Source organism: Apodemus sylvaticus, chromosome 23 (genome assembly GCF_947179515.1).
Source record: "Apodemus sylvaticus chromosome 23, mApoSyl1.1, whole genome shotgun sequence".
Taxonomy (NCBI): Eukaryota; Metazoa; Chordata; class Mammalia; order Rodentia; family Muridae; genus Apodemus; species Apodemus sylvaticus.
In genome coordinates, this window is record NC_067494.1 from 21,514,216 (window position 1) to 21,541,174 (window position 26,959).

A 26,959-nucleotide genomic window follows, 5' to 3' on the forward strand; every position below is an offset into this window, starting at 1 on the left:
TCTGACTTACACTTTCATAGTCCTAAAATCTCCCCTTAGTAGTTCTCCCTTGCCCACCACCTCTGGTACCCATGATCATCTGCAATCTCAAAGTGGTATTTGTCAGCAAACTGACTCAAGTCTGGAAATTGGTTCACAGGCCATGACTGGAGTTGGGGGTGGGGTGGAGGGGAAAGAGCATTTTTATTATTATTATCATTGTTGTTGTTGTGTTTTGGTCGTAGTCATTTCTGTTCACCTCTTACTGTCTTAGTTTGGGTTTTATTGTTATGAAGAGACCAAGGCAACACTTATAAAGAACATTTAATTGGGGCTGGTTTACAGGTTCAGAGGTTCAGTCCATCATCATCATGGTGGGAAGCGTGGCAGGATGCAGGCTGACATGGTACTGGAGGAGCTGAAAATTCTACATCTTAATTCTCAGAAAGCTGAACAGGACAATCTTCCACAGGCAGCCAGGAGGATGCTTTCTTCTGAACTGGGTGGAATTTGAGCATAGGACCTTGTGCTGGCTGGTTTTGTGTGTCAACTTGACACAGGCTGGAGTTATCACAGAGAAAGAAGCTTCAGTTGAGGAAGTGCCTCCATGAGATCTAGCTGTGGGGTATTTTCTCAATTAGTGTTCAAGGGGGAAGGGCCTAGCCCCTTGTGGGTGGTGCCATCCCTGGGCTGGTAGTTCTGGGTTCTATAAGAAAACAAGCTGAGCAAGCCAGGGGAAGCAAGCCAGTAAGGAACATCCCTCCATGGCCTCTGCATCAACTCCTGCTTCCTGACCTACTTGAGTTCTAGTCCTGACCTCCTTTGGTGATGAACAGCTGTATGGAAGTGTAAGCTCAATAAACCCTTTCCTCCCCAACTTACTTCTTGGTCATAATGTTTGTGCAGGAATAGAAACCCTGACTAAGACAGACCTGAAAGCTCACCCCTACAGTGATGTACTTCCTCCAACAAGGCCACACCCACTCCAACATGGCCACACCTCCTAATAGTGCTGTTTCTCATGGGCCAACCATATTCAAACCACCACAGTACTGTAATTTTTTTCTTTTTTTATTAGATACTTTCTTTATTTACATTTCAAATGCTATCCCTTTCCTGGTTTCCCCTTCAAAAACACACTATCCCATCCCTCCTCCCCCTACTCACCAACCCACCCACCCACTCTACCTGCTCCTGGCATTCCCCTACACTGGGGCATCGAGCCTTCTCAGGACCAAGGGCCTATCCTCCCTTTGGTGACCAACAAGGCTATCCTCTGTTTGAGCTTCGTTTGGTCTGTGAATTGTATCTTGAGTATTCCAAGCTTCTGGGCTAATATCTATTTATCAGTAAGTACATACCAAGTGTGTTCTTTTGTGATTGTTTTACCTCACTCAGGATGATATTTTCTAGTACCATTTATTTGCCTAAGAATTTCATGAATAGCTGAGTAGTATTCCATTGTGAAAATATACCACATTTTCTGTATCCATTCCTCTGTTGAGGGACATCTGGGTTCTTTCCAGCTTCTGGCTATTATAAATAAGGCTGCTATGCATATAGTGGAGCATGTGTCCTTATTACATGCTGGAGCATCTTCTGGGAATATGCCCAGGAGTGGTATAGCTGGGTCCTCGGGTAGTACTATGTCCAGTTTTCTGAGGAAATACCAAACTGATTTCCAGAGTGGTTGTACCAACTTGCAATCCTACCAGCAGTGGAGGAATTTTCCTCTTTCTCCACATCCTCACCACCACCTGCTATTGCCTGAGTTTTTGATCTTAGCCATTCTGACTGGTGTGAGGTGAAATCTCAGGGTTGTTTTGATTTGCATTTCCTTGATGACTACGGATGTTGAACATTTCTTTGGGTGCTTCTCAACCATTCAAGTTTCCTCAGTTGAGAATTCTTTGTTTAGCTCTGTACCCTATTTTTTAACAAGGTTATTTGGTTCTCTGGAGTCTAACTTCTTGAGTTCTTTGTATATATTGGATATTAGCCCTCTGTTGGATGTAAGGTTGGTAAAGATCTTTCCCCAATCTGTTGGTAGTCGTTTTGTCCTATTGACAGTGTCCTTTGCCTTACAGAAACTTTGTAATTTTATGAGGTCCCATTTGTCAATTTTTGATCTTAGAGCATAAGTATTGGCCTTCTGTTCAGGAATTTTCCCCCTGTGACCATGTGCTTGAGGCTCTTCCCCACTTTTCTATTAGTTTCAGTGTGTCTGGTTTTATGTGGAGATCCTTGATCCACTTTCCACTTACACTCAGCTTTGTACAAGGAGATAAGAATGGATTGTTTTGCATTCTTCTGCATGCAAACCACCAGTTGAACCAGCACCATTTGTTGAAAAGGCTATCTTTTTTCCACTGGATGGTTGTAGCTCCTTTGTCAAAGATCAAGGGACCATAGGTGTATGGATTCATTTCCGAGTCTTTCAGTTCTATTCCATTGATCTACCTCCCTGTCACTGTACCAATACCATGCAGTTTTTATCACCATTGCTCTATAGTATAGCTTGAGGTCCAGGATGTTGATTCCCCCAGAAGTTCTTTATTGTGGAGAATAGTTTTAGCTATCCTGGGTTTTTTGTTATTCCAGATGAATTTGAGAATTACTCTTTCTAACTCTATGAAGAATTGAGTTGGAATTTTGATGGGGAATACATTGAATCTGTAGATTGCCTTTGGCAAGATGGCCATTTTTACTATATTAATCCTGCCATTCCACAAGCATGGGAGATCTTTCCATCTTCTGAGGTCTTCCTTAATTTCTTTCTTCAGAGACTTAAAGTTCTTGTCATACAGATCTTTCACTTGTTTGGTTAGTCACACCAAGATAGTTTATATTGTTTGGGACTATTGTCGTTTCCATAATTTCTTTCTCAGCCTGTTTATCCTTTGAGTATAGGAAGGCTACTGATTTGTTTGAGTTAATTTTATATCCAGCCACATTGCTGAAGTTGTTTATCAGCTGTAGGAGTTCTCAGGTAGAGTTTTTGGGATCACTTAAGTATACAATCATATCATCTGCAAATAGTGATAGTTTGACTTCTTTTCCAATTTGTATCCCTTTGAACTCCTTTTGTTGTCTAATTACTCTAGCTAGAACTTCATGTACTATACTGAATAGATATGCCTTGTCTAATCCCTTATTTTAATGGGATTACTTCAAATTTCTCTCCATTTAGTTTGATGTTGGCTACTGGTTTGTTGTATATTGCTTTTACTGTGTTTTGGTATGGGCTTTGAATTCCTAACCTTTCCAAGACTTTTAACATGAAGGGATGCTGAATTTTGTCAAATGACCATGTGGTGTTTTTCTTTGAGTTTGTTTAATGAATTACATTGATGGGAACCATCCCTGCATCCCTGGGATGAAGCCTACTTGATCATGGTTAATGTTCATTTTGATGTGTTCTTGGATTTGGTTGGCAAAAATTTTATTGAGTATTTTTGCATCGATATTCAAAGGGGAAATTGGTCTGAAGTTCTCTTTCTTTGTTGGATCTTTGTGTGGTTTTGGTATCATCGTAATTGTGGCTTCATAGAACAAGTTGGGTAGTGTTCCTTCTGTTTCTATTTTGTGGAATAGTTTGAAGAGTATTGGTATTAGGTCTTCTTTGAAGGTCTGATAGAATTTTGCACTAAAACGATCTGATCCCATGCTTTTTTTGGTTGGGAGACTTTCAATGACTGTTTCTATTTCTTTAGGGGTTTTGGGAGTGTTGAGATTTGTTTATCTGATCCTGATTTAACTTTGGTATTTGGGATCTGTCTAGAAAATTGTCCATTCCATCCAGATTTTCCAATCGTGTTGAGTATAGGCTTTTGTGGTAGGATCTGATTTTTTTTAATTTCCTCAGTTTCTATTGTTGTATCTCCCTTTTCATTTCTCATTTTGTTAATTTGGATACTGTCTTTGTGCCCTCTGATTAGCCTGGCTAAGGGTTTATCTATTTTGTTGATTGTCTCAAAGAACCAGCTCCTGGTTTTGTTGATTCTTTGTATAGTTCTTTTTTGTTTCTTCTTGGTTGATTTCAGCTCTGAGTTTGATTATTTCTTGCTGTCTACTCCTCTTGGGTGTATTTGCTTCTTTTTTTCTCTAGAGCTTTCAGGTGTTCTGTTAAGCTGCTAGTGTATGCTTTCTCCAGTTTCTTTTTGGAGGCACTCAGAGCTATCAATTTTCCTCTTAGCACCATTTTCATTGTGTCCCATAAGTTTGGGTGTGTTGTACCTTCCTTTTCATTAAATTCTAAAAAGTCTTTGATTTCTTTGCTTATTTGTTCTTTGACCAAATCATCATTGAGTAAAGCATTGCTTAGCTTCCATATGTATGTGGGCTTTCTGTTGTTTTTGTTGCTATTGAAGACTAGCCTTAATCCATAGTGATCTGATAGGAGGTATGGGATTATTTCAGTCTTCTTATATCTGTTGAGGTCTGTTTTGTGACTGATTATATGGTGTGTTATTATCTTGCTAAGAAAACATAAACAAACAAATAAATAAATAAATAAATAACTCCTATTAACATTCTGCTATATTCATAAATTAGTCCCTTGTTCAACCCTTATCAGAGAAACTTCTTGCAGTAGATGGGAATTAACACAGAGACCCACAATTGTTAAATATGCAGAGAGTTAGAGAGTTTGGAGCACTCGGTCCTAAATGAGATTCTTATCAAAACCTGTCCAACAGAGCTCGTAGCTTTACATGGAAAAGGAGGTAAAAAGATTGTAAGAGTCTGAGTGAAGGATGACACCTAGACAAACAGGATGGATGTGTACATGAACCCACAGAGTTTGTGGCAGTATACACAAGGCTTTCACAGGTTCAAGGCAGACAGGGGTCCCAGAATTGCAGGGGGAAATGGATATAGTATCCCACCATTAACCAAGAATCTATCTGTAACTAACACCCGCTGGCAAAGGTAAAATCAATTTTCTCCAAGGAAGTGACTCTGCGTATGTCAACCACATCCCAGAGCAGACTCCATGCTGGTATTTTTGGTGGGATTTTTTTGTTGTTGTTGTTTTGCCCTTTTATTTTTTTCTTTTCTTGGTCTTTTGTTTTTGTGAGGTATTTTGTTTGTTGTTGCTGCTGTTTTTATTTCTAGTAATTTTGTTTTTGTTATTTTTGAGAGAGAGGGGAATAAAGCAGGGTGGGTAGAGAGGTTGAGAGGATCTGGGAGAAATTGGGGGAGGGGAACATGATCATAGCATGGTATGTGAAAAACTTAATAAAAAATAAAACATTAAAAAATCATAACCTATTAACATCACAAAGGGGAGTGGAGGATTCCAGGGATGCGGACTACATATACAAGGGCTGTGGTACATATACAAGGAAATGGGTTCTCTGGCAAGAAAGAACTTGTATCCACTTAAAAGTAGAACAAAAGTATTCCTATGGCAGGAATCTTTAAAACTTGTGACTCCGTAGGCCTCTTTATGAAATCCTTCTTTTTAGTCTAGAACTTCAGGAATGAAGGACACATGGTAAACTGAGATATTGGATACTGTTGTGTCACTGACATGGTTTAAACTGTGATCCTCAAATCTATGTGACGCCAGAGCCCCAAGGTGATAAAATTTGGAGAGGAGATTTTTTTTTTTGGAAGCATTTTCTTTATTTTTCTTTTTTTTTTTTTTAATTTTTTTATTCGATATAATTTGTTTACATTTCAAATGATTTCCCCTTTTCTAGCCCCCCCACTCCCCGAAAGTCCCGTAAGCCCCCTTCTCTTCCCCTGTCCTCCCTCCCACCCCTTCCCACTTCCCCGTTCTGGTTTTGCCAAATACTGTTTCACTGAGTCTTTCCAGAACCAGGGGCCACTCTGGAGAGGAGATTTTAATAGGGTTAGATATGTCCCTGAGATGAATGATTAATACCTTCATGATGAGTTTAATGGGAAGTGTGGGGGGCAGGAAGGAGGAGGCCGACTAAGTCAGGCCGATCGTATCTCGGTACTGAACGTATGAACACTTTGTCTCGGGATTTTCCTGGTTCCAGAACAGTAGGAAACACACATCTTTCGTCTAAGCCACCTTCTTTGTGTTTTATTACGGTATCCCGAGCAGCATAATTAAATTTTATGGAGAAATGAATGGCTCAAAAAGCTAATCTTAACAGCTCAACTATTTTGGGAGAGTACAAGGAGTTATCCTGGAACAGGGTCGCCGAGTGCTTTTGTTAGAACAGTTTTCAGCTGTAAAATAACCCTTCAGTTTTTCGCATCTTATCTGCCTAGGCATGCTGCTGGACCTGCGTCTTTCGAGCAGACTTTGGAAATATATGCAGCACTTGTCTTGGAAATAGAATCGTTTACTCACACACTTCATGCAGAAGTCAGAAGTCTTACAACTCAGTCACTGTTGTCAACCATGTCTTTATCTTACATCGCTGACGAAGACAGAAAGGAGAACACGGGGGTTTTTTTGTTTATTTTATTTTATTTTATTTTATTTTATTTTATTTTATTTTATTTTATTTTATTGGCAAGTTTGTAGTGCGATGTGTTTGTTTCGCAGCCTGGGTTTCCCTGTGGTTTCCCGTCTTCAGTTTCAAGACCCCAGGTAATAAGGACAGAATGAACCACACAGTCCAATTAGTGGATTCTGCACGAGCTCAAAAGGGAAAGCTCTACTTTAGAAAAATAGTTTAGTTCTAAATCTTGTGTGAAGAAATGCCTCGTGCGGATCTCAGCTGGGAACCTGCGCTAAGTGGGGCGGAGACAGGGGCATGCCCCGTGGTTTGGACTGGGCTTGTCCTGAGAGTTTCAATTTAGTCGTAGAAAGGTTTGACTCTTTTGAAAACAGCAAGAAAATCAATTATCAGGGTTTCAATTTTCTCTGGACGATTTCACCACTTCAGCATGCCCAAGAGAGAAACAACCTATAATTTTGTGATGCTGAAAAAATCTCGCAAGCTAGCTAATCGTTTTACTACTAGGAAAGAAATCCCTTCGGTGGCATCTGCAAGAAGTTATGTGGGAATCATTTGGAGCCATGGTAGAGAAACTCTTGTCCCTAGGGAAGTCTGTGGGGATTTTCTGGGGACCCAGAGGTGTCAGAATATCCTTACACCTTGTATAGATTCACCAGACTCACCGTTTCATTTAAACTTTTGCCAAACATGACTCATGTTTCAGCCAAAAGACCTCTCTAAGGTCTCCCCATGTTCACAAAACCTACGCTAAAACCGCCTAATGGTTTTTCCTTGCTGTGATGAGGAAATCTGTCTCAAATGAAAGATAGTATTGATTTTATAATCTCAGACTGTAGCACACAGGTAAGGCTGCAACTTAGAAAAATATTCTCAAAATACCTTCCTTGGAAATATTGTACTGATCTTGTCTCTCTGTTTTGTTAGGACAGAAGGAGTGTGGTCTGGGGGGAAAGGCTTGGAAGAATTAATTAAGATAAAAAGAAGAAATAATGTAAAGTTATTGAATATTGGTAAGTATGAAAAGAAATTGAATCTCACTACAGGGAAAATGAGTAAATGTTATAACTAGAAACACTCAGCTTTGTCTAGGGCTGAGGAGAGGACCCAGGGCCTCCTGAATGGGAGCTGAGATACATTTGGAGGCCCTGTCCCCAAAACAGAATAACAAGTTCGGGGAGTTCATCCTCCAACAGAAGCAGGTGATGTGTTCTCCTGGAGGCGGGGCCATTCCTCTGCGCATTTAGAACCCGTCTGAACAGAGCCCTGCCGGGTTTCTGTAGGGAATAGCACCAAACCAAGAAGCTGAGAAGCAAGTTTCAACACCCTCTTGGCTTTCTTGGCTTTCCCCCTGAGCGTGTCTAGGCAGCTCAAAAAATCCTACTGTTTGTCTCTTGCCAATTTAAAAATTCAAATTCTCTGTGGCTAGAAAACTGTTCATTTAGCATCTGGATAGCTTTCTTGGCTGAACACATTAAGTGTAAGCCTTCTTGCCTGAACTTCAAGTTTTTCCAAGTGGCCTCTAACTTCAAGACTGCACTGTGAACCGCGTAAGCCAAGATAGGATGCATTTCTTTTTCAGAGAAACTGAAAAGCGAGTGGTAAGGTGTCAGAACAACAGCTAGAGATTTGCAAAGAATTAAGGGAGTCTGTCACACAGGATTGAGCCAGCTTGCAGGCAATGTTGTATAGTCTTTGTTAAGTCACAAATTACATCGTGTTAGCAACAAAACAAAACAAAAACCAAACAAACAAGACAAAAAACAAAAACAAAAACAGAAAAACATGAAATTGAGAGGGCAGAAGAGCCAGAAAGTTGGAGTGGTTGCTATGTCCTGAAGGCAGGTAGGTCGTTGCCTTTTGGATCAAAAGAGAGACTGCTGTACACTATGGGGGTTCGAGAGATGTTTTTGTAATGAAAGGGCTATTATAGAACTGGAATTTTGTTTAGAATCTTCTATACACTAGCCAAAAGGCCAACACATTGAGCACTGGTGTTCACTGCTTGCTATAAGAATACTGGAAGGTGGTCGGTTCTGAAAAATCTGTAATTTTCTCTAAGTTGGTGCTAGAATTCCAAATTATCATCGATGGCATTATGTCCTTCTGGGTGGGAGATGTGCAAAGACGTGAGTACAACGGAGGAGCAGATGGCAGGACTCTAAACAGCCTGCGAAGGCCCTTGGAGAAGAGATCATGTGATCAGGTGCGGTCAAGGTGTCGATTGCCCATTTCGCTTACAGAGCCCTAACCAGTGGGGAGCCATACTTTACAACTCATGATAATGTGGAGATAAGAGTTATCAGCTACAGAAAGTAGGAATGCTGCAGGAGTTGTTTCCAAAGCAATGCCTGTGAACAAAGGAACCGCCAGGACTTTGTTCAGGGAACGCATACCTTTTCGGGTGGGAAGGAATTTTCAGGGTAGACATTTCCTGAGCATGCTCATTTCAATCGTACATTACTGAGCATGCGCAGTTTAGTTCCAGAGGGAAAGATGGCTAGCAGAAATGCTTGTCTCAATGCCCCGGAGACAGGAATGTTTAGCTTTCTTGCTCGAAATGGTTTTAAAGAGGATACTTGTAAGGTTTGTTAATAAAAGATGGGGATCAGCCTTAGTGAACTGCTAACGAGTCTGTCTCCACTTTATCCTTTGGTGGTACAAACACAAAGCCAAAACAAAGTGGACCTTGTAAGGTTTAGGTTGGTGGTTCAAAGCAAACTATCTACTGGTAAACATCAGATTGGTAAACTTTAGAAAGTTGGGGGATTTTTTGTTGTTTTTGTTGTTGGTTTGGTTTGGTTTTTTGTTTGTTTTAATTAAGGGCTGGCAGTTGTACTGACACACACCTGCCATCCCAGCACTGGGGAGGTGGACGCAGATGGACCCTTGAGCCTGGGCTTCACAGCAAGAACCAATATTAACAAGTAAAACAATGAAATCCAGAGCTGGAGCTATGGCTTAGCATGTGTAAGGCCTTGGGTTTGATTCCTTGCATGAGGGTATGACTCTGCCTAGCCTAAGGTCACCAAATTTTCCCCCTGTATATTCTCTTAGAAGTTGAATAGACGTGAGGCTTTTATTTGACACTTATGATCCACTTGAATAAAATTTCTAAATATGGTGAGAAGTATGGGTTGAAGTTTGTAGTTTTGCATCTGGATGTTCAGAGAGAGAGAAATGAAATACCAGGCTTGCATCCATACTTGTTGAGCCACCTTACTTTTAATTTAAAAAAAAATATATATATATATACACACACACATATACACACACACATATATATATACAGACATAAAGTATATGTATATATACTTTATATTTATATATATATTATATTATACATTATACAATATATATTATACTATATACTATATGCTATATTATATTATATATTAATTACATTATATTGCACATTACACATTACACATTATACATTATATATTATACATTATACATTATACATTATACATTATATATTACACATTATATATTATACATTATACATTATATATTATACATTATACATTATGTATTATACATTTTACATTATGTATTATGTATTATATATTATGTATTATATTATATATTATGTACCATGTACCATGTACCATATACCATATAACATGTACCATATACCATATACCATATATTATATTAATTATTAGTTATTATATGTTACATATTCAATATTAATTATATATTATATAACTATATAAAAGTATATATAATATATATGAAAGTATAGATCTATAAAAGTATATATACATATATATGTGTATATATATACATATATATATATATGTGTGTGTGTGTGTACAGATGTATAGCATGTATACATGCTGATTTAATTATAGTTATAGCCCATCCTGTCTTTTTTATTAAAAAGTCCATGTATGTTTGTGTGTGTACATGTGTGCATGTGTGTGTGTGTGCTGACATGCTGATTTAATTATGGTTACTTGTACATACATAGGTGTGGGGTTGTCTACAAGATCTTGGACAAGTTAACAATGGCTGAAGCCCTGAAGAAATGACCACCTCTCTCCCTGGAGCCATTAACTAGCAATGGCTCCTCAGCTCGGGTGGGCCATGTGTGCTTCTCCCCCACCCACGCTGGAATGCTGGCAGGCGCTATCATGCGCAGATCTTCTATAGGTGAGCAGTCCGTGTGACAGCCATTCCATGCCTGGAAGACATGGGTCACAGCACCCCTTCCTGTTCTCTGGCTCTTGTAGTTGTTTCTGCCCCTTCTTCTGTGAGAATCCCTGAGCCTTGAGAGGAGGGGGTGATATAGATGTCCTATTTAGGACCCAAACTCAGCAGTTGGTTATTCTCAACACTTTGACCGGTTATAAGTTGTATTAGTAACTAACCCCTTCTTAAATAAACTTCTTTAACCAAAACTGAAGGCAGCTTTTGTATAGGCTTTCTTCTCATTTGGGCACACCTTTTGGTTTGTTCATTTGTTTGTTTGTTTTGGTTCTTTACAGTACTAGCAATGAAATCCCTCAGATAGTATTGGCCTGGAATTCAGCTGGAAAGTGGTTGGTTACCCCATACCATTCATGCCACTGTTGCCCAGTATGCACATCTTGCTTGGCATGTCAGTACTGGGTCACACCATTTCCTGGCTTTTCTTCCCTCAGTGGCTTGCAAAGCTTCTTCCAACACTGTGAAAGCTACTCAGGAGGAGGAAGTTTCAGATCAGTTCCAGGTTGATTTCTGTATGTCCCGTAACCAAAGTGTGTGGTGTCTTGAGCAATAGCGTTTCACCCTGTCACTCTGGTACACAGCCAAGATCGATGACCATAGCTTCATGTTTTCGGGAGTCCGCTGGGGCCTTCCTGATCGACTCTTCACAGACAGGTATCCATGTCTGGCATTGGGATTTTTATTTAATGATCTATAGTCTATGGAAGCATGGCTATGAAGCCATAATACAGCATACTTTGCTTCAAACTTCTTTTTCAAAAATTAAGTTTTTCAATTCGCCTACAAAGTAGTAGGTTCCAATAGACTTTCCTGTGACTTTAGTTCAGCTCACCCTTGCCAGCACGCCCTCCTCTCCTCATGTCTTTGCCTCCGTCTGCATCTAGACTTTTCTCACATATTGTGTTAGCTTTACCCCTATTTTATACTGCCGACACCCCAGAAAACCATATTATTTTGTAAAATGTGTAATTGTTTCTAGTATCTAGAACACCAATAGATTTTTCTATACTGATTTTGCTTCCAGAATTTTGCTAAGTCACTTATTAGTGCTAGTGGAATTATTTCTTTTTCAACTTCCTCTAATAATATCATAGAATTTTAGAATTATCTCTTTCTCAGATATTTGGCAGATTTTCCTCAGTAAAAACATGGGCATGGGGAAGGTTTTTTTTTAACTGTAGATTTAAATTTTTATAGGTATGAAGCTATTTCAATTATTGATTTCTCCTTTTCTCTCACCCATGGGTATAGCTAAAGGCTTGCCACATTCACTGATCTAGTCAAAGAAGCAAATGTAGATTTTTTTTAATTGATTTACCTGTGGATTTTATGTTTTTACTTCATTGCATCTTTCTCTAATCTTCCCATTTTCCATTACTTAGATTTTTCCCTTTTTGGCTTGTGCAGTGCTGGAAACTGAGTGTAGGGCCTGCCCAGTGCTAGCTGGGGCTCTACCACTGAGTCACGCTGCCTGTGCATAGGTTAGTGGTTTCTGATGCTCCATTCCTCCACCCTTTGCTTCAGGTTACCTCACACACTTACAAGTATTCAATTTTCACTTTTCTTTCCATTCCAAATGACTTTCAGTTTCTCTTCTAATTCATTACTTGTTTCTTCATTCTTTTGATCGTTCATTTGTTCCTTCCTGTTGTATTCCGTAGCTGCCTGCAGCTACTACAAACTGGGTTGCTGGAACAGAAGCTGAGGGATAGATGGAGAAGGGGAGAAAAGAACGAGACCAGGACGATAGTTTACCGATCAAGGCCCCAACTTTAATCGAGGTCAGACCGTTTAACAGTTTGGGAAGCCCCTTCCCCAGACTCCGGGCTGAGTTCAGGGAAGTCTTTTGGTGGTCCTTGGCTCTACTACTCAGGCAGCTGGGTGGGTCACCTGCTTAATTCAGGAATTCGTAGACCTGGAGGAACAATGAACTTAACCTTCATTCTGAGCTTCTCCACCCTAGGATAATACTTCCTGCTGTAACCTACTTTTCTATTGCCCTTGGCCAATGTCAAGTTCCTACCTTGTGGCATGACACCCCAATATGGCTCTGTACACTTCCTTTTTGAGACAGAGTCTACCTGTGTAGTTTAGGATGGCCTTGAACCCACCATCCTCCTGTTGCTGGGTCTGCAGGCCTTCCCTACTATGCACAGCTGAGTCATAGTTTTGTTCTAGAAAAAAATATTATTTGGTCTTCAAATATATTTTGTAGAGATCTTTCAGACATTAAATTTTAATTCTAAAGTCAAATATCCTCTTACATATGACTTGAATTCTTTAAAATAAATGAATTTTTACAGCCTATACTGCCCAGTAAGTGCTCTGTGTGCACTTGAAAAACATCTGCTTTCTGCCATTGCAATGTGGAGCATTGTGTAAATCTCAGGGTAGTCAAGTTGAATATATTGTGTTTCTGTCTTTACAAACTTCCTCTTCATAGATTCTGTATCTACCTGTTCAGTGAAGTACTGAATAGTTAAATCTCTAACGAGAAATTTGAGGTGTCTACATTTCTTATTGCTTGTCCACTTTTTGTGCCATGTATTTTCCTAACAGAGACATAAATATTTGATTTTCTTAATCCTATCATTCGTGTGAAATAAGAAAACATTTCCTTAAAATACTCTTTGTGGAGTCAGGCCCTGCAGAGCAGAGGATCCAGCCCTGAGGCCTCTGGCGGGAGCCTTCAGGCCTCTGCTTCAGGATCAGGAGCAGCCTGGGCCATGGCACCCTGTCTCCAGGAAGTGCAAGAGGCCAGCAGTACACCCGGAGACCAGCTGCAAAGAGGAAGCTTGCACTGATGAGGCCAGCATTGACAACAAGACCGACTAAAACCAGTGAGAACTAGATGGCAAAAGGCAAACACAGGAACATTACTAATAGAAATCAAGGCATATGGCAGCATCTGAACCCAATTCTCCATTAGCAGCCATGTCCTGGATACACCAACACTCCAGAAAAACAAGATATGATTTAAAACCACTGGTCATGATGCTGTTACAGGATCACATGAAGGACATAAATAAATCTCTTAAAGAAATTCAGGAGAAAATAGATCAAAAGTTAGAAGCCCTTACAAGGGAAACACAAAAATCACTAAAAGAAATTCAGGAGAATTCAGAAGCCAATGAGAAGGAAACACAAAAATCACTTAAAGAAATACAGGAGAACTTTAGTCAACAGGCTGAGGTCATGAAAGAGGAAACACAAAAATCTCTTAAAGAATTACAGGAAAACAAAAACAAGCAAGTGAAGGAGCTAAGCAAAACCATCCAGGATCTAAAATCAGAAGTAGAAACAACTAAGAAAACTCAAAGGGAGACAACTTTGGAGGTAGAAAACCTTGGGAAGAAATCAGGGGCCATAGATGCAACTATCAACAACAGAATACAAGAGATAGAAGAAAGAATCTCAGATGCTGAACATACCATAGGAACCATGGACTCAACAGTTAAAGAAAATGCAAAATACAAAAAGCTTGTAACCCAAAACATCCAGGAAATCCAGGACACAATGAGAAGACCAAACCTAAGAATTGTAGGCATAGATGAGAGTGAAGATTTACAACTTAAAGGGCCAGAAAATATCTTCAATAAAATTATGAAAGAAAACTTCCCTAACCTAAAGAGAGAGATGCCCATGAATATACAAGAAGCCTACAGAACTTCAAACAGACTGGACCAGAACAGAAATACCTCCTTGTCACATCATCATCAAAACCCCAAATGTACTAAACAAAGAAAGAATATTAAAGGCAGTAGGAGAAAAAGGCCAAGTAACATATAAAGGAAGACCTATCAGAATCACACCAGACTTCTCACCAGAGACTATGAAAGCTAGAAGATCCTGGGCAGATCTCATGCAGACTCTTAAGAGAACACAAATGCCAGCCAAAACTACTATACCCAGCAAAACTCTCAATCACCATAGATGGAGAAACCACAATATTCCATGACAAAATCAAATTTACACAATATCTTACCACAAACCCAGCCCTACAAAGGATAATAGGAGGAAAACACCAATACAAGGAGGGAAACCTCACCCTGGAAAATGCAAGATAGTAACCTTCTTTCATCAAACCCAAAAGAAGATAACCAATAAAATATAAAAGATAACATCAAAAATGACAGGAAGTAATAATCACTATTCCTTAATATCTCTTAACATCAATGGACTCAATGCCCCAATAAAAAGACATAGACTAACGGACTGGATACATAAACAGGATCCTACATTTTGCTGCATACAGGAAACACACCTCAGTGTCAAAGACAAACACTACCTTAGAGTAAAAGGCTGGAAGACAATTTTACAAGCAAATGGTCTCAGGAAACAAGTCGGAGTAGCCATTCTAATATCAGATAAAATTGACTTTCAACCTAAAGTCATCAAAAGAGACACTGGGGGACACTTCTTGTTGATCAAAGGAAAAACACACCAAGAAGAACTCTCAATCCTGAACATCTATGCTCCAACTGCACAGGTACCCTCATTCACAAAAGAAACTTTACTAAAGCTCAAAGCACACATTGTACCTAACACAATAATTGTGGGTGACTTCAACACTGCACTTTCCTCAATGGACCGGTCAGGAAAACAGAAACTAAACAAGGACACAGTGAAACTAATTGAAGCTTTGGACCAATTAGATTTAACAGATATATATATAGAACATTTCACCCTAAAGCAAAAGAATATACCTTTTTCTCAGCACCTCATGGTACCTTTCTCCAAAATTGACCGTATAATTGGTCACAAGACAGACCTCAACAAATATAAGAAGATTGAAATAATCCCATGCCTCCTATCAGATCACTATGGAAAAGTGGTCATCAACAGCAACAAAAACAACAGAAAGCCCACATACACATGGAAACTGAACAATACTCTACTCAATGATACCTTGGTCAAGGAAGAAATAAAGAAAGAGATCAAAGACTTTTCAGAATTTAATGAAAACGAAGATGCAACATACCCCAATCTATGGGACACAATGAAAGCAGTGCTAAGAGGAAATCTCATACCCCTGAGTGCCTCCAAAAAGAAAATGGAGAGAGCATACACTAGCAGCTTAATGACACACCTGAAAGCCCTGGAGCAAAAAGAAGCAAATTCACCCAGGAGGAGTAGAAGACAGGAAATCATCAAACTCAGGGCCGAAATCAATCAAGTGGAAACAAAGAGAACCATACAAAGAATCAACAAAACCAGGAGCTGGTTCTTAAAGAAAAATCAACAACATAGATAAACCCTTAGCCAGACTAACCAAAGGGCACAGAGACAGTATCCAGATTAACAAAATTAGAAATCAGAAGGGAGATATAACAACAGAAACCGAGGAAATTCAAAAAAGTCATCAGATCTTACTACCAAAGTCTATACTCAACACAACTGGAGGATCTGGAGGAAATGGACAATTTTCTAGACAGATACCAAACACCAAAATTAAATCAGGATTAAACAGATCATCTAAACAGGCCCATAACCCCTAAAGAGATAAAAGGGGTCATAGAAAGTCTCCCAACCAAAAAAAGCACAGGACCAGATGGCTTCAGTGCAGAATTCTATCAGACGTTCAAAGAAGACCTAACACCAATACTCTTCAAACTGTTCCACAAAATAGAAACAGAAGGAACACTACCCAACTCATTCTACGAAGCTACAATTACACTGGTACCAAAACCACACAAAGATCCAACAAAGAAAGAGAATTTCAGGCCAATTTCCCTTATGAATATCGATGCAAAAATACTCAATAAAATTCTTGCCAACCGAATCTAAGAACACATCAAAACGATCATCCACCATGATCAAGTGGGCTTTATCCCAAGGATGCAGGGATGGTTCAATATAAGGAAATCCATCAATGCAATCCACTACATAAACAAACTCAAAGAAAAAAAACATATGATCATTTCATTAGATGCTGAAAAAGCATTTGACAAAATTCAGCATCCTTTCATGCTAAAAGTCTTGGAAAGAACAGGAATTCAAGGCCCATACCTAAACATAGTTAAAGCAATATACAGCAAACCGGTAGCCAATATCAAACTAAATGGAAAGAAACTTGAAGCAATCCCACTAAAATCAGGGACTAGACAAGGCTTCCCTCTCTCTCCATATCTTTTCAATATAGTACTTGAAGTTCTAGCCAGAGCAATTAGACAACAAAAGGAGGTCAAAGGAATACAAATTGGAAAGGAAGAAGTAAAATTATCACTATTTGCAGATGATATGATAGTATACTTAAGTGACCCAAAAAACTCCACCAGAGAACTCCTATAGCTGATAAACAACTTCAGCAAAGTGGCAGGTTATAAAATCAACTCAAGCAAATCAGTTGCCTTTCTATACTCAAAGGATAAGCAGGCTGAGAAAGAAATTAGGGAAATGACACCCTTCACAATAGCCACAAACAATATAAAGTATCTTGGTGTGACTCTAACCAAACAAGTGAAAGATCTATACGACAAGAACTTCAGGTCACTGAAGAAGGAAATTGAAGAAGACCTCAGAAAATGGAAAAATCTTCCATGCTTGTGGATTGGCAGGATTAATGTAGTTAAAATGGCCATCTTGCCAAAAGCAATATACAGATTCAGTGAAATCCCCATCAAAATCCCAACTCAGTTCTTCACAGAGTTAGAAAAAGCAATTCTCAAGTATATCTGGAATAACAAAAAACCCAGGATAGCTAAAACTATTCTCCACAGTAAAAGAACTTCTGGGGGAATTAGTATCCCAGACCTCAAGCAATACTACAGAGCAAGAGTGTTATAAACTGCATGGTATTGGCACAGGGACAGGCAAGTGGACCAATGGAATAGAATTGAAGACCCAGAAATGAATCCACACAACTATCTTCACTTGATCTTCGACAAAGGAGCTGAAAACATCCAGTGGAAAAAAGATAGCCTTTTCAACAAATGGTGCTGGTTCAACTGGAGGTCAGCACGCAGGAGAATGCGAATTGATCCATTCTTATCTCCTTGTACTAAGCTCAACTCCAAAATCAAGGACCTCCACATAAAACCAACCACACTGAAACTAATAGAAAAGAAACCGGGGAAAACCCTTGAGGACATAGGCACAGGGGAACAGTTCCTGAACAGAACACCAATAACTTATGCTCTAAGATCAATAATTGACAAATGGGATTTCATAAAATTACAAAGTTTCTGTAAGGCAAAGGACACTATCAAAAGGACAAAATGGCAACCAACAAATTGGGAAAAGATCTTCACCAATCCTACATCCGATAGAGGGTTAACATCCAATATATACAAACAACTCAAGAAGTTAGACCCCAGGGAACCAAATAACCCTATTAAAAAATGGGGTACAAACCTAAACAAAGAATTTTCACCTGAAGAAATTCGGATGGCCGAGAAGCACCTTAAGAAATGCTCAACATCGTTAGCCTTTAGGGAAATGCAAATCAAAACAACCCTGAGATTTCATCTCACACCAGTCAGAATGGCTAAGGTTAAAAACTCAGGAGACAGCAGGTGTTGGCAAGGATGTGGAGAAAGAGGAATACTCCATCACTGCTGGTGGAATTGTAAAATGGTACAACCACTATGGAAATCAGTCTGGCGGTTCCTAAGAAAACTGGACATGACACTTCCAGACTGGAAGTGGACCCTGCTATACCTCTCCTGGGTATATACCCAGAGGATTCCCCAGCATGCATTAAGGACACATGCTCCACTATGTTCATAGCAGCCTTATTTATAATAGCCAGAAGCTGGAAAGAACCCAGATAGCCCTCAATGGAGGAATGGATACAGAAAATGTGGTATATATACACAATGGAATACTACTCAGCAATTAAAAACAATGAATTCATGAATTTTTTAGGCAAATGGATGGAACTGGAAAATATCATCCTAAGCGAGGTAATACAATCACAAAAGAATACACATGGAATGCAATCACTAATAAGTGGATATTAATTAGCCCTGAAGCTCTGAATACTGAAGATACAATTAGCATATCACATGATTCCCATGAAGAAGGAAGAAGAGGGCCCTAATCCTGGAAAGGCTTGATCCAGCATTGTAGGGGAGTACCAGGACAGAGAAAAGGGAGGGGGGAAGATAGGAGAATGGATGGAGAGAAGAGGACTTATGGGACATATGGGGAGGGGGGGGAACTGGGAAAGGGGAAAGCTTTTGGATAGTAAACAAAGAATATAGAAAATAAATATATATATATTAAAAATACTCTTTGCTTTGAAATCTATTGTATCTGACATTAATATAAGCATGTTTCTTTTAATTGGGGTTGTGATGATATATCTTTACCCTTTTGCATATACATTTGTAAATCAATATGCATATATGTATATTTAGGCTTATACAAAGAGAACATTTCCTACACACAGTATATAGCTGGAGCTTGTCAGTTTTTTTCACTTGAGTGGTTTCACTTTTGAGTAGTTTCATCAATTTCCGTTTGCATTATGAAAATTTACACTTAATTTATTATGATACAATTGGGTGAGTTTGCTCTCTCATCATTTATCTTATTTTTCCCATTGTCTTCTCCCCTTTCCTTGTACTCTTGATTGAACAGTTTCCTGTAAAGCAAATCTGTTAGTGATTTTTTCTCTTTTGTTCTACGCATTGTGTAAGAAAGTTTTTATGTCACCCCAATTCTTGAAAGCCGTCTTTGATACAAAAGTCTAGGTTGATAGTTCTTTTCTCTCTGTATATTAAACATATTACTTTACTGTCTTCTCACTTGTAATTTTTTTCCTTACAAGAAACCTACTATACTTGCTTTATCACATTATATAATGTGATATTTGCCTCTGCCTGCTTTTACTATTTTTTTATCATTGGCTTATAGACATCTGATCGGGGCATAACGTGCTATAGTTTTCTGATATTTCCTGCCTTGGGTTTTTGGATCTTGGATATGTGGGTTCATATTCTTCACTGAATTTAGAAAACATCTGGGTATTATTTTCCCCTTGAAAATTCTGTCTGCCCCTGTTTCATCACTTTCAGACCAGACATTTTGAGGTTTCTGGCTGATACAATCTTCTCTATCTTTTTTTCCCGGTTTTTGTTTGGATGGTTTCCATTGCCATGGCTTCAAGTACAGTGTTATCATTTTTTGCCGTAATTTCTAATTTACTATTTAATTTTGCATCGTGGTAAAAAAATCATATAACATGAAATTTCTCAGCTTCACCATTTTGCAGTGTATAGCTCAGAACTGTTGATTACATTGACATTGCTGTGACACGTCTGATTTTTCTCTTAATTCAGTCAGTGTGGTTTTTGTCTTATCCCTAAAGTTTTCATCGCTTGAAGTTTGAGTTACATCTATGACATTCACATCTTAACTTTTGATCAGATAGAAAAGCAACAAGTGACTTTGTCTATTTTCAGTTGACTAACTTGCTTTCTTCATTAAGACTCTTTTTTTTTTTTTTTGCCTTTCTGCACACCTTGCATGCTTATCATTGTAGTTTTTTTATTTTGATTTGGTATGAAATATTTTAATAGTCCTAAACATATGCTTGGGGTACATGTGTGGTGGTACATGTCTTTAATTCTAGCACTTGTGAGGCAGAGGCACGCTGATAAGTCTCTAAGTTCAAGGCCAGCCTAGTCTACATAGGGAGTTCTTCAGTATTTTCTGGATTCAGTTAAATTATTTGGAAACTGATTCTTCCTTTGTGTCTTTTAAGATTTGCTTAGCAGGACCTAGAGAAATGGCTAAGCATTGCTGTTCTTGCAGTGGACCCTGGTTCAGTTGCCAGCACGGTGGCTCACAAATATCTGAGACTCCAGTTTCAAGGAGTCCAATGCCCTCTTTCAACCTCTGCAGGCACCAGGCATCAACATGGTATACAGACTTACATTCTGGCAAAATGCTGATACATATAAAATACAGATAAATAAATCTTCAAAATAAAAAAGACTTCCTTAGCAGTCCTAAGGCAATAATAGTCCAGACTTAATGACTCCCTCTACTGAGTGTCTACTGACGCAAGACACTTTATCAAATGCTTTGTTTTTTATTTTTTGTTTTTTGTTTTTGTTTTTGTTTTTTCACAGTACACGAAGGCTTTTTATTTATGCTTTACATTTAAAAAAAGAATCCCAGGATTTTCTCTCCTGTGTGTTTTCGTCTTGCCTCTTCATGGTCCATGATGCCAGCCGAGGTTGTCAGCACAATGAAACCAAACTGCCGTGATGGGAGCAGATTGTTCTGCCATTTCTCTAGGTCTTTGAGTTGAACATCAAATCTAGGGCTTATAACTCCATACTTGTTCAACCTTCCTGTGAGGTTCACTATGATCTTCCCAGCTCTGTGATCATCAATGATCTCGAATTCACCAATGTAGCCGTGCTTCATCATCACAGTTAGGAACCGAACGATGACTTTAGAGCATGGTCTGATGAGGACCTGGCGCTCGCCTCTCTTCTCGGCGTTGTTGATGCTCTTGAGAGCATCTGCCAAAACATTCATTCGCACCATAGTAACGGCGAGGGAAGATGGCAGAAAGAGCATCAACTGCTTTGTAAAGTACAAGATTTTATAGTTTGATCACTGGAAATAGGCACTGTTCCTGGACCCATGTGAGTCCCTGCCATTGTTAACACCAATCTTTTGGACAGCTTTTTCTAAACAGCCATCTCCAGTAGTTTGATCTGTGAAGAGGGGAAACTGAGGCAATCATAGCCTTTTATCTGATTGTCCCCCATCTTTATTGCTAGATATGCAGTAACTAGGAATCCATTATTTAATGTATTTTATCCATTAGTTGTGACTATCTCTCTTACTTCATCCATCTTGGTTATAGTTGGAAGTTCTTAGGTCTGCTCATGGATAGAGTTATTGGAAATCCATTGGTCAATCATTCAGCATTCTCTTCCCCAGTATTGATAAGTAATACTTATGAAAAAAAAAACAACTGTAGGATGCACTTAAAGAACACATCTTTACAGACTGGTTGGTCTCTATGGGGTTCTTCTCCTTCATGGGCTGGACCTGCAAGAGTCTCGGAGGCAAAAAGCCTTTATCCAAGGAGGTGGGGGGTGTATCCTCCAGTAGATCCTTCCAGAACACTTGGTCTGGGTGCCTGAGAGATCCCAGCCTAAAGACTTTAATCCCAGCACTTGGGAGGCAGAGGCAGGTGGATTTCTGAGTTTGAGTCAAGCCTGGTCTACATAGTGAGTTCCAGGACAGCCAGGGCTACACAGAGAAACCCTGTCTCGAAAAAACAAAACAAAACAAAGAAAACAAAAAAAGAGACTCTTTCCTCTACTGCTTTTATCACCTGCAAGTCAAAAGTCCCTACAGGCAGCCACCCTACTCCAAAGGTGGGCCTTTCAGGGAAGCAGAGAGTAACTATTTGCCCTTCTTTACTACTACTGACCAGTTTCTCCTCTTTCATTAACTTCCCTCCAGTGGATAACTAGGACTTAATGGGGTAGATTCAGTCTGACCCATGTCTAAAAATAACATCAGTCCAAGTTCAAGGACACAGAGAAAGACAGTCAGCACACAGCCAGTTTGCCCCTGCCAGGAGCACAGGGACCCGGTTATAGCAAGATTCAGCCGGCTCCTGCCCATCAGCCACCAGGAATTGTGGCCTAAACTTCGTGCCTTGTATAACGCAGGTGGAAAGGGCTATTCCTGGTATTGTGTTGTTGACCACTCCATTGCAGTTAAAGTGGATGGAGTAACTGCCTGGGTTCATGTAACTCACGTCAGACCAGCACCTGTGCCTGACACCAACTGGAAAGCAGCCAGACACCTGAGCAACACCCACCCACCCCACCCCTCACCCCCCCAACCCCCACAAGCTCAAGATCACTCGCCCTTCTGCAAGGCCAGAGAAACCATGAGATGGCAATGATATATCTTCCTCAGGCACTGAGCCTCAGTACCCCCTACAAACCTACCAGAATGACTTGGCAAGTGATCTCAGCCACTGGGGATGTAGCTTGGTCCACTACAGAGGAACACCCACCTTATACCTGGTGTCCAGATCTTGTCTTTGATCTCTGTAAGTTAGAGACGGGCCTTGACTCCTGGGATATCCCAACCCTAGAGGCACAGGGAGAGGGATTACCTGAACATGAGGGATGAGGAACTTGTGAATCTAAACTATGTTCCAGAATCAGCCTTAGAGGGGGAGGGTTAAGGTGTGGACACCCAAAATTGAGGAGTGTCCTGTGAGAAACCCCCATATATGTGTGCCTCTGTGCCAGGAGCCATTCTCGCTTAGATCTCAAAACCTCCTCTTTTCAGCCATCTTACATGCTCAAGCCTGCCTTTGGAATGAGAAATATTAGCTTTCAGGTTTGCAAATATCAAGTTGGTCAGCACATGTAGAGCTCATGTTGGTTAGAACAAACAGAGCTTACCTGCAGTTAGGTTACTATAGCAATCTCTTTCCACTTCACCTCCTCGTGATCATTTTAGTTTGCCAGCTTCCTTGAAGCCCAAGCCAGCTTTGTCATGAGATTCTGAGAGAAATTTCTGAGAGACTACTTCCTAGAGACAATGTTTAGAGACAGTGCTTGCCCCATGAGAGACTGTGTCCCAGAGACAATGTTTGCACCCTCATACCCCCTCCTACATCCTGCTTGCTTTCCTTTATATTGCGGTTTGTAAAACAATAAAGTTTGACAGCTTGATCAGAATACTGTCTTGCTGTCTCTCATGTCTCTTGTCTCCTCCTCTCCTAGGTGGTCCAGGGACCCTGTTGACTGTCCTCCAGGCCAGGACACTTCTGAGATGGGGGAATCCAGCAGCAGGCTCATCAGTGTGGGAGGGCCAACCACTTTTTCTGTGCTACCTGGGCATGTAAAACATTGGGAAGCACATACTGCAGACCATTCTGGGGTAGTTAGGGATTACATGGTCAAGGTGAGCAAAGGGATAGCCAAGTGAATGAGAGAAAGAGAACAGAGTTAGGACAGGTTCAAGTCTTGTTTTAACTCCTCCCCTTTGTTAACAAACCCCATATCCACCTTGTCAGGACCCCTAATTGTTCTCCTGCTACTGTTGACCTTTGGACCCTGCATATTGAACAAGCTTATAGACTTCATAAAAGAGAGAATAGGAGCAGTGCAGCTAAAGCCAGGACCTGAAGAATATGAGCTAGCTACTCAAGATCCCTGAGCATAGGTCCAGGATTGGAGCTTGTTCAAGAAAAATAGGGGAATGAGGAACCCTAAGGGGTTTTCCAGTCCCACACCCTCTTTACAGCTTCCCCCTCTCGCCTGGGGTCAAGGGTAGGCCAAGTTCCATTCTTCACCCACAGGAGCATTCTTGAGTAAAAATTCTCAGAAAAACAGAAGAATATACTGACTGATAGTCACCTAACCCTCTGGAAAGTCCCAGGTAGAGTTCAAATGTGTGTCATGCTTGCTAGCCAATAGATTTAAAGGTCACTATGCTCAGCCAATAAGTTTGAACTGTAACCTTGCTGATGTAACCTGTGACCCTAAAAAGTATAAAACTGCTTGTAATAGCCATTCAGGGTTGCCTTCTAGTCACTTACCTCGAGGGACTGATTGAGGGTCGACCCCAGTGTGCCAGAAGACAAACCCCTTGCTTTTGCATCGAGAAAAACAAAACACAAAATCACCAAGAACTTTAGAACTAAAATTTCATTGGAAATTTTAGGAGAACAATGAATAAAATATGATTTTCTTAGAAAGATAACAATTTTAATGCTTAGTGATATCAGGAAAAATTTTACTCAACCACAGCATGTGAGTTAACTTTCCAGGAATCTTGATCAGAAGAGACACACAGAGCTTTGAATAACATAGTCAAAAATCATCTATCTCATCCTGTCCACCATAGAACAGTTAAGGGCTAAGGGCTGAACGTTGATGGGTTCTCCAAAGTAGGAATTCTCTTCGATTAACTAAAACCTGTTATAGTATAAAAATGGACTTTATATGCTCACAGACACAAAAGGAAGCAGTGCAGATAAATGACTGTCTCGTGTCCGTTAGCTGGGCTTAGGAGATGGGAGGTGGGGCAAGCCTTTGGGTTGGTTGGTTTCTTAAGGACTGATGCAAGTGCCAGGATGTTCTGTATGAAGAAGGGAGGGTTGTGTGGATGCTGATATATTCTAACCAAGGTTGGAAATAATCCTGGTTCTCGGGGCTACATGGTCCTTGGAGGGTGGCTGTTCCGGTCCTAACCTATGAACATGGATTACAGACACGGATAGTGGGGGACATCTGAACACTGTGGTCTGTGCACACATAGCTGTGCTCATTTGTGTGTAATGCCCACATGAACCTTCTCCTCTGGCTCTGTTCTGGATCTGGATCCGACTCTGCGCTGATAGGTCTCTCTCTCTCTCTCTCTCTCTCTCTCTCTCTCTCTCTCTCTCTCTCTCTCTCTCTCTCTCTTTTTGTGGCTTCTTTTGATGATGTCTATTTTATGCTTGGAAACTAGATTTGATGATGGGGTTCAAGAAAAGTAAAGAAACCTCATGCTGGATACAAAACTGCAGTTTTTGCATGATGTAGGAGAGTCTTAGAAGACAGAGATGTAGAAATAAGCAGGTTGTGGTCTGATAGGAAGTGAAGGACGTCTATATGAGACTCCTGAGAAGAATGGCCGTGCATTGAACAGATAAGATTGAGAAAGACACATCCAGAGGCATGCACGTCATGTGACCATTTAAGAACGAGATGGTGCAAGCCTCACATGGTACCAGGGAGTGCCTCTCTCTGGGGCTGCACCATAATGGTAGCAGCCATGTCTAGCACGGTTAACCCTGTCATACACAATAAACAACCCCAAATCCTCTATGGATCCACACAACAAAGATTTATCCATTGTCAATGCAGGGTTTGCTGCAGGCTCAGGAAACTTTCCAGGGCAACTGCTATCCACATGGTGACCCAGTGACCCAGCTGTGATACTCAACTCCAGCCTCCCACCCTGTTAGATTAGGGAAAGCAGCACTTTCTCAGATTGGAAGTGCGTGTGCAGGCCTGACTGGCATTTTAGAGGGCAGAAATAGTCACGTGACTTTGCCCACGGGGAAGGAGGCTAATAACTAGATGACTCTGTGAGTGGGCAGAAGGGGAAGAGGCTAGTGGTGATAATAGACACTAGCTTCCTGAGCTGTGACGTATATTGCCCTATGCCTGCCTTATCTGTTAGCTTAGTTGACTAACACACACTGATGTTTCAGAATAAATAACTATTGATTTCCTGTCCCTACCATATAAAGTAGCCACTATCTAATTAAAGACATACTTATTTGTAAAGGAACGCCTACTTTACATAATAACAGACAGCCTCTGGAAATTTCCCCTTTTTTATTATGTCAGGTTTTGTTTAAATAATTATGAAAAAATCCAAAGTTGTAAACAGACTTTACAGGTAGCAGACAAAAGGGTGAACGACATTGTTTACATGGCTGTAGGGTATATAAACATCTATTTTCTGACACTGATATATTAACTACTTTATTTGGAACATATTCTTCTGCCAGAAATATTAATTGTCAGAGAGACAGAGTCTTAATAGGATATTTCGATTTTCTTCATTTTTTTCTTTTAAAAATATTTTTATTTGAGAATTCCCTAAGTCATTCTAGATGTAGAATCTATGTATTTATTATTTTAATGGAACATTTATTAAATATAACATTTTAATGCATGTGTTCAGACACCATCATTTTAAAACTAAGTCAATGCTCAAAATATTGTAGAATATTTATTTTTTATCTTTTGCTAGTACATGCATATGTGTGTGTGTGTGTTTATATATAACTGATCTCAAACTGATCTTAAAATAATATATTTTAATCTTGAGCCTTTTAAAAATGTTATAGTATTTCATTAAAGTTTTTTTTTTGTTAATATCATTTTGGGCTCAAGTAGTACAATCCTTGCCACAAGCATAATGAATAGAGTTCAGATCCCCTGACCCATGAGCATGGCATTATATACCTATAATCTCAATCCTGGGGATGTAGAGACAGAAGGATTCCTGCAGCTTGCTATGTAGCCTGTCTAGCCAGTCATTGTGAGCTCCAGATTCATTCATACATGTGCACGTGTAGGAACATGTATATACACACCATTTTAAATGGCTATATAATTTTCCCTGCCATGTTTAAAATCAGTTTACTAAACAACTCTTAAATTGTTAAGTAGGAAACAGGACTTTTTTTTTTCTTGAAAAACCTAAAAATGGCTGCACTTTATTCTAACGCAGAAATGATTTTTTTATATTATAGGCTGCTTTCTTAGGATCCATCCATAAATGGGGGAAAATTAAAGGTTGTAGACATTCATAGAGTCATA

General features: G+C 39.8%; 1 protein-coding gene across 1 annotated transcript; it reads right to left on the reverse strand.

The window, feature by feature from the left end:
- Window positions 1-20,718: 20,718 nt before the first annotated feature.
- Window positions 20,719-21,152, reverse strand: LOC127673869 (40S ribosomal protein S15a-like). Its single transcript, XM_052169616.1, has one exon. The coding sequence runs from the start codon at window positions 21,138-21,140 to the stop codon at window positions 20,748-20,750; it is 393 nt and encodes a 130-aa protein (XP_052025576.1). The 5' UTR covers window positions 21,141-21,152; the 3' UTR covers window positions 20,719-20,747.
- Between the last annotated feature and the right edge of the window lie 5,807 nt (window positions 21,153-26,959).

Excerpts from the sequence above, each read along its gene's own strand:
- LOC127673869 (XM_052169616.1), bottom strand. The coding sequence starts at position 21,140 with ATGGTGCGAATGAATGTTTTGGCAGATGCTCTCAAGAGCATCAACAAC.